Source organism: Cuculus canorus, chromosome 2, assembly GCF_017976375.1.
Source record: "Cuculus canorus isolate bCucCan1 chromosome 2, bCucCan1.pri, whole genome shotgun sequence".
NCBI lineage: Eukaryota > Metazoa > Chordata > Aves > Cuculiformes > Cuculidae > Cuculus > Cuculus canorus.
The window spans coordinates 6,870,460-6,886,194 of record NC_071402.1 but is presented as its reverse complement, the minus strand read 5'-3'; the positions used below and the strand labels follow the sequence as shown (position 1 = coordinate 6,886,194).

The following is a 15,735-nucleotide window of genomic DNA, read 5'->3' as shown; positions in this document are numbered from 1 at the left end:
CTGTGCTCACAATGAAGAGCCTGCATGCTCACTAGATCCTGAACATTCCATACGGTTCCTCCAATATGCTCTGCAAGACTATTACTGTTGTAAAGAGCCCTGATTTTTATCACTTGTTTTAGTTACTTTCCATACTAATACATACTTTAAAACAATAGGAAAAAAAAGTTGTCTGCCACATTCTAAAGTTAAATACATTTAACCAACTATGACTGGCAATGAGTTACTTGAAGTCAGAGTGTAGACAAGGGGTATCTTTCTTCTACTGTATCTAAACCTTTGCCATCTTTACCTTCCATAGTGCTCTAGGCTGAAACCACCTATTTCTGGGCAGCCAAGATGTGTCTGAGTTCAAGGATGGCATGGAAATAAAAGTTTCCAAACTCTGAAGGGGAGACTTAATACTTTATTCAACATGTGTTGCTGTTATTGCTGTAGTATCCATCATCTGCTACAACAATTTTTTGTTCCTGACATTTTTTCCTCTGTAAGATGGAAAATCCTGACAAGACCTGACAGAGCATCAGATATTAGGGGTATTTTTAAGAGCTCACTGAATCTCCATCTTCAAGGCTCTTCCATCACATTAAAATTACCTACGTCCATATCAGTAGATCTGTGCCCTAGCCATAGTTCCACTTGGCAACAAGAAGCAGTATTTAAGAGGGGGCCAGGTGCACAGTGATGCCATAATCCTTCAATGTCCTAGTATTTCTGGCACGCTGGCAGAAAGCAGTCAGAAAGCCTTTTTCCTCTTTCTTAATGATCCGCTGCTCGGGATGGTGAGGTTTCTATGATGACAATGGTGCGATCAGTGTCAAAGCCGTTAGCCACAATACCTTTGCATCCTCCCAGCATCCCTGTGGGCACACAGGGTCACTTGTTTGCTTGTAGTAATCAAGACAACAAGTAAGGACAGAGTCCTGCAGCCCAGACAGGGCTCATTGTGAATGACTAAAAAGCGTTTTGAAAGAAAGTTTTTTGCTGGACTAATTATTTTTAACTCTCTCTGGCTGTTGAAAGAAGTGATTTCAAAAGAATTACAATGAATAAGGATTGTGTCTTCCTGCACTGTATTATTCCCCTCTAGTTCACCTCTCCAGCAAAGAAACAAAAAGCAGCAGCTTATTTTTTTTTCATGGATATTTCACCCCACATCTAGCACTCCCAACCTGACAGTTTGATTTAGCATTATCTGACTTATTCCTAAAGCATTTAGGACTGCACCTGCAGAGGAACAAAGATATTCTGGCTGCCCATAAGCCCCCACATGAAGTAGTGTCAGGACTTTGACTAAATGATATTTTTTCCTTATGTCCAGCCTGAACCTCCCCTGGTGGAGCTTGAGGCTTTTCCCCCTTGTCCTGTCCCCTGTCACTTGGGAGAAGAAGCCAGCTCCCTCCTCTCCACTACCTCCTTTCAGGTAGTTGTAGAAAGCAATAAGGTCTTCCCTCAGCCTCTACTTCTCCAGGCTAAACAACTCCAGCTCACTCAGCTGCTCCTCATAAGATGTTACAGTTACAGTTAGGATTTTAGCAGCACTTCTGGCTGGTCCACACAGTCTGACTTTCTTCTCACCAGATGCACCAGACTTCAGTGATGAGAGCATCTAAGAGCTTAAGCTTATAATGAGGTTTTCTTGAAGCACACAGGATAGCTCTTGCACCAGCAAGAAAAAGGTATCTTCTAACAAGCCTGCTGTTTCTAGGAGATATTGCATGAGGTGGCTTACAGGGCCTTTTAGATGGTCTCAGCATTACAACAATAATAAACGAAATTTACCCCCAGTACACAATGTCACTACTCAGGCTATTGGTCTACTGATCCTAGTTTACTTCCTCTGCATCAGAAGCATAGTTTGAGGTATATCACTCAGTCATACCTCAAAAAGAAGCATGCATTGAGTGGTAGTGATGCCGATGAGGAGGTGGTCAACAGATTGAACTATGGGCCTTTCTGTTTCCAAAACACCACTCTAAGGCTTTAGTCAAAAACAGAGGGGAATGCATTGGAACAGGTTGCCTGGAGAAGCAGTGGGTGCCCCATCCTTGGAGGTGTTTAAGACCCGGTTGGATAACGCTATGAGAAACCCGACCCAGTGAAGGTGGCTCTGCCCATGGCAGGAGTTTGGAAGTGGATGATCTTTAAGGTCCATTCCAACTCAAACCATTCTATGATATGGCACTTGGTAGCCTTACACAGGAAAGAAAACACTTCAGAAAAGATAAAAAGGGTACAAAAATTAGTCCAAAGAGATGGTATGAGAGAAAGAGAGAGAGAGAGGGGTCAAGATCACAAGCTAACAAATGGATACATGGTTATAGCCATCCCGCCGGGTAGAAAAAGTTGTTGAAATCTAACCCCCAGCCTGTTGTTAAAACAGGAAATAAATACATGTCTATAGCAGCTGCCTCCGAAGCAGCACTTTTCAACACCTGATCTCATGTTAATAACACAACACTTTATTTGATGCATTGTTCTGTTTATCTACATCAGTCTACTCTTACCCATTTGCTTCTCAGCTTTCGAACAGTTCCAAAAAGCATATTAAACAGCACTGAAAGCCGTTTTTGACACTGAACTCTTTGCCTCATTACTGAAGGCTTTTTTGTGTTGAAGTTATTCTCCATTTTCTCAGTGATGGACATTTGGCTTGGTGCCATGGTCCCTCTTTCACCTCCTTCCCTGCTCCACTGATTTACAAGATTAAACAGAGGTTCATTATTCCTTTGATGTACTCGCATGCCAGGTAGGTTTGCACCAGCTGAACTTACCAGGACTGTTTGTACTAGGTTCTGAGTTTAATGAGTTCCTCTATTTTGAAGTTCTCTTTTGAGTTCCTTGGGCCCTAAGGTGCTCTGGGTACCTCTGAAAACCACTAAATGGCATAACTGCAAACCCATGACATGGGATAGCAGTGGGGAAGAGAGGACTCTACACTTCTTTGAATAAATGTTGTGTTGGTGTCACCCAAGAGGACCCACACACATTTCAGTGGCACCCTACCCACTGTTGGGATGACTGTACATACATTTTCACTTCCCAATCTTTAAGTTTCTGTAGAAGGAAATTCCTTGGTATATAATCCCAAAACTAACCCTTATAGGTCCCCATGCTGGATAAGTAGGGGATCTGGACATCAGGCATGACACAGTGCACATCTGCTGCACTGGTTAAACCTAGCCTATAGGACTGCAGTGGCTACAGTTCCAGATGATGTCTTGACTTGGTTTTCTTGGATTTACTGGGTATTTAACTGACCTTGAACATGGGTGAATCATTTGGCAACCTCTGAAAAACTTCAAAGATCATTTAAGTGCAATGATCTAGGCTATAATGGTGACATTAGCTATTGCACAGTACATAGAGTGCTAGAAAGCAAAGCTAAAAGGGACTCATAAGGTCATCTGCACTGAAGATATCCCATCAACCAGCCCAGAGGACAAATCCACCCCACAGCATCAGTCCAGCTATTTTCTCCAGCTCACAGGAGACTGAAATGACTCTAGGGACTACTGATACAGACAGGTCAGCTGCTACTTTCCCTACTTACTTTTCATGGTTATACAGCAACTATAGCCAGATGTATGTGTCTCAGGAGCTCCATTTCAAATTCAGCTCTCCAGATCCTTAGACAATGGACAACATTAGCACTCAGCTAAGCGCTAATTACTCTTTATGAAATTTTGTTCGGTGGACTTCGTAGGACAAGTGGAGGAGGTGGGGAGGAGGAAATAAGAAGCCCTTAGCCCTAACCTCATTATCATTGCTTAGTGGCAGCTCACTGAAAAACACAACAGCAAAGTTTCTGTGCCATGGCACAATAAAGCCTCATTCTTCTGCTCCATCACCCACAAACATCATAGCTGCATCCAATTCTACCAATGCAGGTGTAACACTGAGGATGGAGAGGAGAGTAGCTGGTGTTCATGTGAATAGCCAGCTTCACCATCACTGCATATATGCTGTCTTTGCTGGTGACCACCACATCTGTGCATCTACTGTCTGAAGACAGTGATCCGTTACAAATCTCTACAGCTATTCATGAATTTTCCACTTGCCTCTCGGGGGCTTCACAAGGAGACTATGACAGGGACAAAATGGACTGCCAAGTGCAAAGGGAGAGAAAAATGCCCGTCACAGAGGCACCACAAAAGCACTTTTGTCCCTCGGAGGACATCAGTCTAATGTGCTCTTTCTGCAGGTTTAACAGCCTGGATACTCCAACTTCCTCCTGCTACCACGTATTTTAGTGGGCAGATATAAATAGTCCCAGAGATATTATAATTAGCTGGTGAGTCACTGGCATCTCTGGAATTCAAACCCTTTGCTGCAAACCACAGGACACTGGAGACATGCTGACAGTTAAACCCAGACACTGCAGTCTATAATTGTAGGCTACAAGTTTTACAACCAGTACCTCTATCGTAAAATGCCCAAACATCCTTTATAGAAATAGGAAAAACACAGAGGTCATAAATATGCTGGCATTTCACTCCTTTGTGCATGGAGGTTTCCAAGATGGGGAATAGAAGTCAATCTGTGGTACAATCCATGATGAAATTTCTGCTGTTCTTCAAACACACAGCCTTTGTGACTCCTTAGGAGTCAGAGTCAGGGCTTTAACGTTTCCTCTTTGCCTATTAGCACAGTGTGCCAGTGTGGCTTGTATGGGATGTATAACACGATGTATTGGTTGGAAGTATCTCTCCCCAGGGTTAATTTTTCTTAGCATTTTATGGAAATCATTACAGGCCTTTCTTTACTTCTGTGGCAGATTCCCTCCGAAAATAGCAGCCCGTATCTCTTGAGAAGTGTTATCTCCTCTGCTGGATAATGTTGAGGACTAGAGCACAGTCCATTTTTAATTCTAGGTATCATCCAAATTTCTGTAACCAAATCTCCTCTACCTCAGGTCTAGTTAACAATACAAATAATTCAAATGTTAAGTTTCAAAACCTGAAGGAGTATAATTCATTTTCAATAACTTTCATGTGATGTTCCAATGCAATATAATGCTTCATAAAAAAAAAAACAAACCAAAAACAAACAAAACAAAAAAAAAAAACCCAACCAAACACAAGGGGCGTATTTCCAGGGTGCAAAATGTTTTCATTGTGTTTTTCTGCCTGGTCGTGACTAATAGTAGGCCATGATCCTTTGTTAAATGCTGATGGAATCAAAATGGCAATGCAGCAATATAAGAGGTATTAAGTTTTACAACAAGGGTTTTACTTTTAATACTTCAGGGCAGAGAAGTCTTCATTTCTCTATTTGATAAAAAAAAAGCATGGTACCCACAAGGAAACTAATAACTTTGTTTAAAGTATCATTAAGCATTGCTTTAAAATATCAGATTTTCTGGAAGAGAAGCAATGTTTATCCTGGTATCCTAACCAGAGTTCTTGTTTTCTTTCAAAATTCCATGCATGATTTCTAATGCACACAGCAATATTTATATTCTGAATTTACATGTTATGAAGTACTAGGCAGGTGTCACTCCAGTTCACTGCCAAAATTTGTATCTGTAGTAGAGTAAAGCTGCCTATATATTCTTACCTCATGCAATCCTATCTTGCTGTGGCTACCCTTACTGAATGCTACAGATAGTAATTTTTTGTGTAAATGCTATGATACCAGAGGGTCATAGAGCACAATTCGCTCCTATGAGAAGAGCTGTTACTATCCATTGCTGGGTTTTTGTCTCCATTACTACTACTTCACCACTTATTCTACTGTTTCATATCACTGACAGTTTGAAACCTCCTTCTAATATCTTGAACATGTCTCTTAAACGGTTGATACGCATTTCTTATTATACTCTTTGTCCTTTAGCTTGAGTGATTCCCCCACCTCCCTTCTGCTATTCCCCTGATCTATTTGCAGAGAGCAATTGTATCTCCCCTTTCCACCTGCACATTGCAAGATTAACCAAACGCAGTTTTTTAATCTCCTGTTTGAAACTTGAGTGTCTGGCTCCTGAACACACTAATAGCTCCTTGAGGCTCAATCTGTCTTTCCTGAGCTATGCAGGTCTGAGCACACTTTTCTAGGTAAGCTGCATCCAAAGCCCTGTCCACTCTCATGAATTCTTCTCTATCTCTACAAGACCTACTTTACCTCGCCCAATAGTGACTTTTGCCTTTTCCCCAGCTGTACAGCACTGTGACCTATAAACATCTACTGAGTAAGACACCACCAGTTTCCAAAGCATGAGTTTATATCACAAAGTTCCACTATTGATCTGTAAGCACCCTAACAGGTCTTTTTAACTAATAGTCCCAAGTCAGCTGGAAAAACTCTCAGTTCGTCTTTCAAGGATATTCTTATCCCAGTGTATGCAGTGGAAACTCACTGAGAAGATTAGGCCTAAAGCAGGATCCTGAGGAGGTCCACCACTCTCTGTCAACTGGCAGGTTATTCCGAGAGACTTCATTATCTCCCTGATAGCCAGTTTCTGGCTTACTTTACAATTTTTATTAATCTTTGCCTTTTTTTCACTTTAGCAACGATTTTCAATACAGTACTCAACAAATGTTTGCTGAAGTCCAGATGGATGAGATTTACTTAGTTCCGTTTGTCTAAAGAAAAAATAATCACCTGTCTTTTGAAAGGAAAATATCAGTTTAGGCTGTTGGCTCTCTTCCAGCTAATAATGTGGGTTTTGATGTAGTTATTCCCTTGATTATGCACAGAGCCATCCTCCTGACCCTTATTCTCTGACTTTGACTTAACAAAATCCGATGCAACTTGCACTTCTTAGTCACACCACTGGTTCCTTCACCTCCAAGCGTTTGTCCCTTTATAGATAATTTTATCATTTATGTTCTATTTTTTACTTCTGCTAATCCAGAGTAACTCAATCCTCATTCACTTAACAGCAGACACAGACTTAAAGGCAGCAGGTCATGCTATAACCTCTGAGCAGGTAGAGTATACAAGAAAGGGCCGGTATTGGTGATGTTCTGTGTGAAATAATTGCCTGTGCTATCTGCCAGTGCATTTCACCCAATAAATACATATACATATAAATACGTATGTATATTAAAAAGAAAAACACAACAGAAATACTTTTTTCCCTCTTACCTTCAATTCTGATGTCTTATCCCTATCTGAGAGAGGGAAGAGGTGTTTAATGTGAGAAGCCTTTTAATATAGTCTTCCCTGTCCCACTTCCACTCTAGGGGGTTGCACTTTGTGGCCATCTAAAAACAAGCTTGTACAAGATGTAGTTATGAAGTTCTGTGTTAGGAGCTTGCTCAGCAAGGATCAGTTTTGGTTGTCATTAAGCTTCTAAGTGGAGCACAAGACACAAGTGTAACTTCAAATTCTTGGATGTATGAGGAACTGGTCAGCAGAGGAACAATCCCCCTCTCACTGCTGTCACCAGTCAACCCACAGAAACCCCAGAGCTGAATTGCTCTCCCTAGTGTCAAGGAGCAGTCTGCAAGCTGCTCCTCAAAACTGCATCTCTCTTTGGAGCAAAACAGAAAAACCTTTCAGCAACAAATAATAGCACAACACATTCTTTTGGAAGAGGAAACACAGCATACTAAGACAACAGAAATTTTCCAATTACCTTAGCTGGAAGAAGGCAATGGTCTTCTGTTGGAATTGGACACAGGGGCCCACAGTCTTCAGAAAATGCAATAGAGCATGAAAGGAGTATATATGGAATGGAATAGCATTTCAGTCCTATATAGATCCATCTCAAGGAGCACAATGACTCAGAATATCAGTTCAGCTTTTTCCAAAGAAGGGGCAAGCAGTCTGCATATTCATTTCTATACCTCACTCTACTAAAAAATTTTGCATGAAACCTGAAGTAAGATGCTTGGGCATTACACTGTTCAACAGAAGATATATTTTTGAAGACAGGGAAAGCCTAAAATCTGTTAATTAGCATATGAATTAAAATTTCACTCAGATAAACATGGACTAGACATAGCTTTTTTGCAACACAGACTTCTGGAAAGGATCACGTAGAAGATGATCACCTAGGGAGCACAATGCTTCTACTCATTTTGAGCAGCAGTTTCCATTGCAAATAGATTCATTCAGAGTCAATAAGGCTGTTAGCCCAACGACAGAAGTTCTCTCAGAACAGGTTGATGCAAGACCTAGCAGTAGGCAGCAGTTGAAAATGAGTGTTTGGGTATTATTATTGAGTTTAATGACCAGAAAAGATGTTACTCCTCAGCATTATCAAAGGCTTAAATGTAACCAGATTGCAGCCAAAATAAGCTGCTTAAAGACAGCCCAGTTGGAAGTGCTATTTTGTGCAGGCAGTGAAAATTCCCAATGAAAAAACTGTGAGTAAGTAGAAGAGCTGTCAAGCCTTGACCATTTTTACTCCTAATCAAGTTACAGAAGAACCTCCAGTCTCCCACTGCAGTGACTTATGTTCCTGGGTCAGTCACAGATATTCCCAGTACATCCTTGATGGGCAGGTTTTCTCTCCCAACAGCTCAGTCTTGGAGGGCTAGAAAAGAAGCACAGCCCATTCATACATCTGACAGATTAAATCCTTCAGCTGCCTGGAAAGATATATCAGAACTCACAGAAAAACAGAGATATCACCAGAATGGCTTTCTGCTTGATTTTTTCATCAGTATTTCAGAAAAGATGGTTCCTCTTGGGATTTTTTTTTTTATCTCTTCTTTTTTTTTTTCCTTATGTACACCTATATAAGCATTTCCTCAGTGGTAATTGCCATTGTGCTTAGACATCACACAACAATCACAGATCAAATGAATGACATTAAAACTCTCTGAACATGAAGTGGTAAAATAAAAAGAGGCAGCTCCAAGATTTACTGTGTTCCTCTATCTACTACACTAAGCTCTATTGGCTTTTTAATTTGATGTCACATCAAAAGAAAGCTCATGATTAATTTGCTGTCGACTGTCAACAGATAACTCTTTTTCAGTCCTGCACTTTCTAATGTAATTGTCCACCACTGAATATGTGTTGGATTAAGAAACTGCCAACTAGGAAAGGTGTAATAAATCAGAGCATCACACTAGAAATGTACAGTTATATTACTTCATTCCCTGACGTACAGCAGAAAAGTGTGTCTCTTTACCTGGAATTTCATCAGTCCCCCCATTGGTGTGTTTGAACCGATCTCCTTCCACGTGGACATTTGGACACAGCACATCTGAAAAGCAAAAGAACCAGTATAAAATTATCACAGGTAAACACATAATTGTGGAAGACAGGGAACTAATTAAGGAGATCAGCCTGATTAGGCTGAACTATTGGGTTTTGTCCCATACTTGCACATGGCCCCTCACTTGCACATGGTCCCACAGCAATAACACTAGTTTCCTCTCTCTTTATAGCCTAAATACCCTTCCCCTATCCTCCTCCTTAACCACAGTCTGGGCAAGAGACACAATTTACTATGTCTGGTTTTGAGCAACTTATTGCTGATCGGCCAGCCAAGAAGCCAAACAGAACAGACCACCAGAGCCTTTTCCTCAGCTAGAATATCACCATGGATTTTTCTGTTTCAACAGACTGTAAATTTGTATGAAAGTCACAAAAACTTAAGAAAATACAGACTATGATTCCACTCTCAGATTGGTTGGATGGGAATTTCTGAAGGCCGAGCTGGACTGGCAGTGCTTTCCAAGCTTTTCAGAAAGGACAGCTCCAGGTCAGAAAAATCTCAAACCTGAAATGTTCAGTTGGAAAAGGGAATCCAGAGCATAGAACGATTTAGTCACATTAAGGTCCCACCACAGGCCAGTGTCAGAGACAAAAAGTGAAGCCTAGTCTCCTGTATCTTACTATATTATGTGTGATACCCCTGTGTTAACACCCCTCCAGGACCATGACTATTCATTTGTCTGCTCCTCGAGAAAACAGAAAGCAGAGTTAAATATAACTAAATATAACTACAACTTTGGACAATATTCACCCCTACACACAGGTTTCAAAAACATCATGAAAACAGACAGTCTTTTTTGCCCATTTCTTATGCTCCCAATTAGTGCCAACACAATCACAGGTAAATGCTTTTCTGCAGAGAACTGCCTAACTCCCACCTCTTTCCTGCCATATCTTTGAAGTAACTTTTATTTATGCTTTTTTTTTTTCATAGAATGATAGGTAATTACATACTTGTAAACAATGAAGACAGAAGGCTCAATGAGAATATAAAAAAGAAGACTGACTTTTCACCCCTTGCACAGCCCCACGTGTATGTCCTTTCTCTGATTTAAAGAACGGTCAAATGAGAGCAGCCAAGTCCCATTCCTTCATTTATCCATGTTCATACATGATAATATACATATCCTCTGTAGTTGCAATATTCATCTTGATGCATATGGTATTTCACATCATCCCCACCTGATATTTAATATGCTATTCCTTCAGTATCATTAATTGTTGTGCTTAAAAAGGAGGAACGAGGTCCAACTGCTCTGTAAGGGGTGAGGAGTCAGGAGCTGAAGGTGATTCAAGCCCAGACAATGCCAGCACCAATGAGGCACAATCTCACTGAGCTGTCTGAAGACTTTCTACAGCAGGTCTACCTTGAATTGTGTGTGAAGCTACATCAAAAATTGTGAGATTTACTTTTTTTTAAAGTTACTTCTCTAAGGACATCTCCAGCAGGCCCTATATCTCTTCTTCTAGTTTCTGACTCTCAGCAAAAAATCCAATATTCCACAATGTTTGGTTAAGTCTAGCAATGAAACCAGATGTTGTTCCTCCTTTATTGTGTTAATGAATCTACAGTCCAGATATTATCACATGCAGATGAGGCACTCTCAGCTCAGTCGAAAGAAGGGGACTATAAAAGGCATTGCCAAAAGCCCCAACAGCCAACAACGCAACCAAAAGCAGTTGAATACAGTCACCACTTTGCCGCAGAAGTGAGAGAGGCTAGACAGTGATTGCTCATGCTTGTGTGTATTATCCAAAGCATAACAGATTTTCTTTGGGCCATCTTTAGGGCTGCTGTTTCTATAGATAGAATTCAGAGTAGACATTATTTTTTTTTTTCATTACATCAGGATCTAATGTTGACTGGTGCATGGGGTCATGCCATATAAGTTTTAGCTTGTGCTCTCTACTGCCTGATCATTTGAAAGCCAGGATGATTCACTCAAATCTGCTTATGTCTTAACATTAGACAGGTGAAACCATGTGGTAATTTCCCCTCCTTCTGAGGTCTGCACAACTTCCCAACACAAAAGGGAAGTTCTCTTCTGTTGGAGACCTTTAAAAGTTGAGAAAAAAATGAAACTATTAAGAACTCCAAAAGCCAAAGTTATGACACTTCTATTTCCATTCAAAACTAAGCTGTACTCACAAAAAAAATTCCTTAGAAGTGTCAGAAGCACTAGGCAATTACTACACTAAAAAAAATATAACAACACAAAAATGACATTCACATCTGCTGTCCAGAACTCCTAAGAGATACTAAGGGATGAAAAAAAACATCGCAGACACAATAGTGTACCTCTTCATGCAATCAGGAGGTAATGTCTGAATTATAGATATATAAATGATCACTCCAATCTTTAATGAACTTAAAACCCCTCTACCAGGTAAAGAACCATACCTTCCTAGCAGGGAAGTATGAGCAAGTGTAATCTTCCTGGTTTCAACTCCTGTTTTGGAACTAGAAAACTCATGTGCTTGGCTTTCATAGAATCATAGAATCACCAGGTTGGAAAGGACCCACTGGATCATCGAGTCTAATCATTCCTAACACTCCCTTAAACCATGTCCCTAAGCACTTCATCAACCCATTCCTTAAACACCTCCAGGGAAGGTGACTCGACCACCTCCCTGGGCAGCCTGTTCCAGTGCCCGATGACTCATTGACTCATGCTTTGGTGCACAACTGTCTTGCCACAAAAAAACAGAAATGCTGCTGTTAATAAAATCATTCTCTTCTTCCAGCTCTGTCATTTAAATGTCTTATTACCTCTTAAAGAACTGTGGCCTCACTTGAGCCTTCATTTCACAGATGTTCTGCGCTTCTTTTGGCTTCTCCTTCTTTGTCTGCATCTAAAGCATGAGTAGTCCACAAGGGAAAGAAAACAATTGCCGTACTAACTTTCCAGCTACAAAATAGTTCACAGAGGCACAGAACAGGTTAGAGCTTTACTACCCAAGTGAGCAGCATGGCTAGTGGTGTCCAAAGCAAGAGTGTGCTGGACTGGCAGTACCTCAATTGGTCCCAAGCAGCCATGAGGTCTCAGTGCTACACCTAGGGGGGCATTGATAGGAAAGGTAAAACCAAAGCTGTTCCTCTCCTTTGGAGCCTTTCAGTGATATACCTGATATAGGTGAATATTTTAACACCAAAGAAGTGTTTATGCCTTTTCTTTCTGCTATTACCAGGCCAAACTTCGAGCAAACAGTCACAATGCTTGGAAGATTTGCAGCAATGAGAAGACACCACAAATGGCAGAAAGAATAATAAACTCTGTACCGCATCTACAACTATACTACTTAGTAAAAATTTACAGATATTGTAAAAGAGAAGATACAACTGACTGACCTGAGCTTTCAGCCACTGGTCTTTGTCTCATACTTTCTGGCCATGTCATTCAAATCTACAAGTGCTTGCAGCTGCTCTTAAATACATATTGTTTAAAACTACTTCCTTGTCCTCAACTTTATGTTGAACCTTTCTGTTAAACCTTTGCTTTATACACAAATTGTGTCAGCAAGCATTTTACCTTTATGTCCATGAAGTTCATGGAAAATTTTAATAGCAGAGATCTGCTATATATATCACTTTTACAGTTGCACTAGAAATTTTAACTTTCCACTGACACCTGCTATGTGAGATCAGTCAGCTCTTAATCATTGTACAGTGCTACTTTTTACTGCAAGTGTCATTCAATAAAAATGAATCTATTATATCTAGGTAGTTACCATATCAACCAAAGCGTAATTCTCCACAGAAAGGAATTAGCTTTGTTAAAGATGACCTCTTTCTCATAAAATTGTATTCCTTAAATTGGAATACATAATAATTCCTGTTCTTTAATACTATGTTCACTGGCTCCAATGTAATTATTTATTTATTTACTTATTTATTTTTTGTGAGTGAGATAAGGCAAACTGGTCTGTAGCTATACATATGAATATTTTTTTATTTTTTAATAGTGACACATCATCATCATTTCAAAGTCCCCACACTAGCGTTTCACTAGGCAGCTATATGTTTTCCCAGGTATCTTTCTTTTCTTACTATTGTTATGCTCTAGTAGGCCAAAATTGCTGAATACAACTGCATGTTCAACTTCTCACTCACTTCTTACAATCAGAAGGTCCAGCCAAGGTTGTCACCTGAAACCTCATTTTCTTCCTCTAGAGACAGATTCCTCAGTGGATGACTTGCCTAACATGGGATAACCATCTGTTTCTTGTAGCCTCCTTTTTCACCCCTTTTCCACAGATCTCCAAATTGTTTAGAACTGTACACCTCACACCAGTGAGAAAAGATACAATCCAATCCAGCATCACACAAGCACTAGTGCCGACACAAGGAAAATAGTTTTTTACCTGCCTCACTCCTAGGATTATCTTGACAGATGACCACGGACACACAGAACTGACAGGAAATGAGCATGTCATATCCAGGACTCTCTTTTTCCACCCTCATCCCTGTCTTCCCTCACTCTTCTGCAACAGAAGGGCATTTGATGAGCTGCCTGCTGAAGGAGCTGCATAATTACAGCTGAGGAACTACAGAAAATACTGGGAAATAATAGTAGTGGCTATTGAATCTCCAAGAGAAATGTACAGTGTATAACTTTAAAACAGGCATTCAATTGTTTCCAAGCACTGGGAACAATTGCTTATGGAAAATGTATCCTGAATCTTTCAGAAGATGCTCACACTTCTTACAGTGACTGTGCATCTAGTAGAGTTTCATTAAGTTTGATGAAAGAAGATAGTTAGGACAGACATTTACAAGGCTTAGCTTTTGCACAGAAAGACTACTTTCCCTAGACTTCCTCTCCAGTCAAAAAAAAAAGAAATAACCTCTTCCGAGAGGTGACTTAGAGAAGAAACACTTGAAATTATCCTAAAGGGTTTTGTTTCTCCAGCAAGAATATATTTTCAGGAGACTCCCTTGGTCACAGTCAGATTGTGATGTTTGCAATGCTCTATTTCAGAAAGAACACACCAACAATTGATGGAATACATTTGGGACTGAGAACCTGTTGCCTCATATGAGCTCTCTTAGCCTCCTCTACAGCTGTCTTGGACATAAATTTTAGGATGGGATGCACCACTCCTTGGAGATGTCTCTCCTTCTGCACTGGGTATTGACAAAGCTTAATTATCTTTTTTTTGCAATAGACAATTTATTTTAAAGCAGGTAAAGTTAGGTAAGGCAATTCCCACCATTAAAACACTGAATAATCTGAAGCCTTGAGAAGAGGAGGCTGAGGGGAGACCTTATTGCTCTCTACAACTACCTGAAAGGAGGTTGTAGAGAGGAGGGTGCTGTCCTCTTCTCCCAAGTGACAGGGGACAGGACAAGGGGGAATGGCCTCAAGCTGTGCCAGGGGAGGTTCAGACCGCATATCAGAAAAAAAAAATCACAGAAAGGGTCATCAGGCACTGGCAGAAGCTGCCCAGGGAGTTGGTTGAGTCCCCAGCCCTGGAGGTACTGAAAAGATGGGTAGACGAAGTGCTCAGGGACATGGTTTAGTGGCAGATAGGCATGGTTGGACTCAATGATCCTAGAGTTTTTTTCCAATGTAGTGATTCTATGATTCTATGACATGGAGTGCTCTGTCCTGCTTTGTATGATTGTGAAATCTTCCTGTGAATCCTGCTCATCACTGAACAAGTTGACATGGGGAGCTTCTTGGCTCAAGGAAGCAGAATGTAGTTTTCTGAAAGTGATCTAACTGCAGATAACATCATTTTCCTTAAGAAAAGCATACTGTGATCTGTTTGATCATAATGAATGAATTAAGCCTCACTTTTATATGTCATCCTTTAGACTATTCCCTATGAAAAAATCCCAACGCTGTCGAATACATTAAATTAAAGAGACAGTACATCTTACACAGTATATGCAGAGTAAAAGACCTGTCAGCAGAGTATGTGAGCTCATGCACTTTTACTAGCATTAAAATAGCATTAATAGCATTACTGTCATGAAGCAGTGATAATATGGCTGCAAGTCTGGAAAAGAACAATGTGAATGGTCTTACAGTTTAAGACTCTTTTCCTGCAACCCATTTTAAAGGAAAGACAAGGAAAATGGGTAGAGATAAGGGAAAAGCAAAAGAGAAAATAGCAGAGAAAAAGACAAGTAGAAATAGAGAAAAGAAGAGAAAGAGGGAGGGGAGTATGGGTGAAGGGGGGAGGAAAGGAGGGAGGGAGGGAGGGAGGGAAGAAGGAAGGAAGGAAGGAAGGAAGGAAGGAAGGAAGGAAGGAAGGAAGGAAGGAAGGAAGGAAGGAAGGAAAAGAAGAAAAGGAAGGACAAAGCAAAAGGAAAAGGAAAAGGGTTCTTTTGACACACGAAGACTCATTTTGGATCTATGAAGATACAAATGGAGAAATGATTTTGCACATTAGAAGGTTATTAAATTGTTAACTCTGCCTTGAAACTGAAGTGAGACAGATTCAAACCGTAAGGCATTTTTTCCTTTCTGACATTTTGTTTCCAGCTCTGGACTAGCTTACTTGAGGCTCTCCTTCCACTGGGAATCCCAGATCCAGCCTGTGTGTACATCTATC

At 40.5% G+C, this 15,735-nt stretch overlaps 1 protein-coding gene across 1 annotated transcript in view; it reads right to left on the bottom strand.

Annotated features, from left to right (window-relative positions):
* Positions 1-15,735, bottom strand: part of COL22A1 (collagen type XXII alpha 1 chain) — a 229,564-nt gene that overhangs the window by 150,307 nt on the left and 63,522 nt on the right. Inside the window, exon 4 of the mRNA XM_054060475.1 lies at positions 9,086-9,160. Coding sequence (XP_053916450.1) covers positions 9,086-9,160 — 75 coding nt within the window. The remainder of the gene's footprint in view (positions 1-9,085; positions 9,161-15,735) is intronic.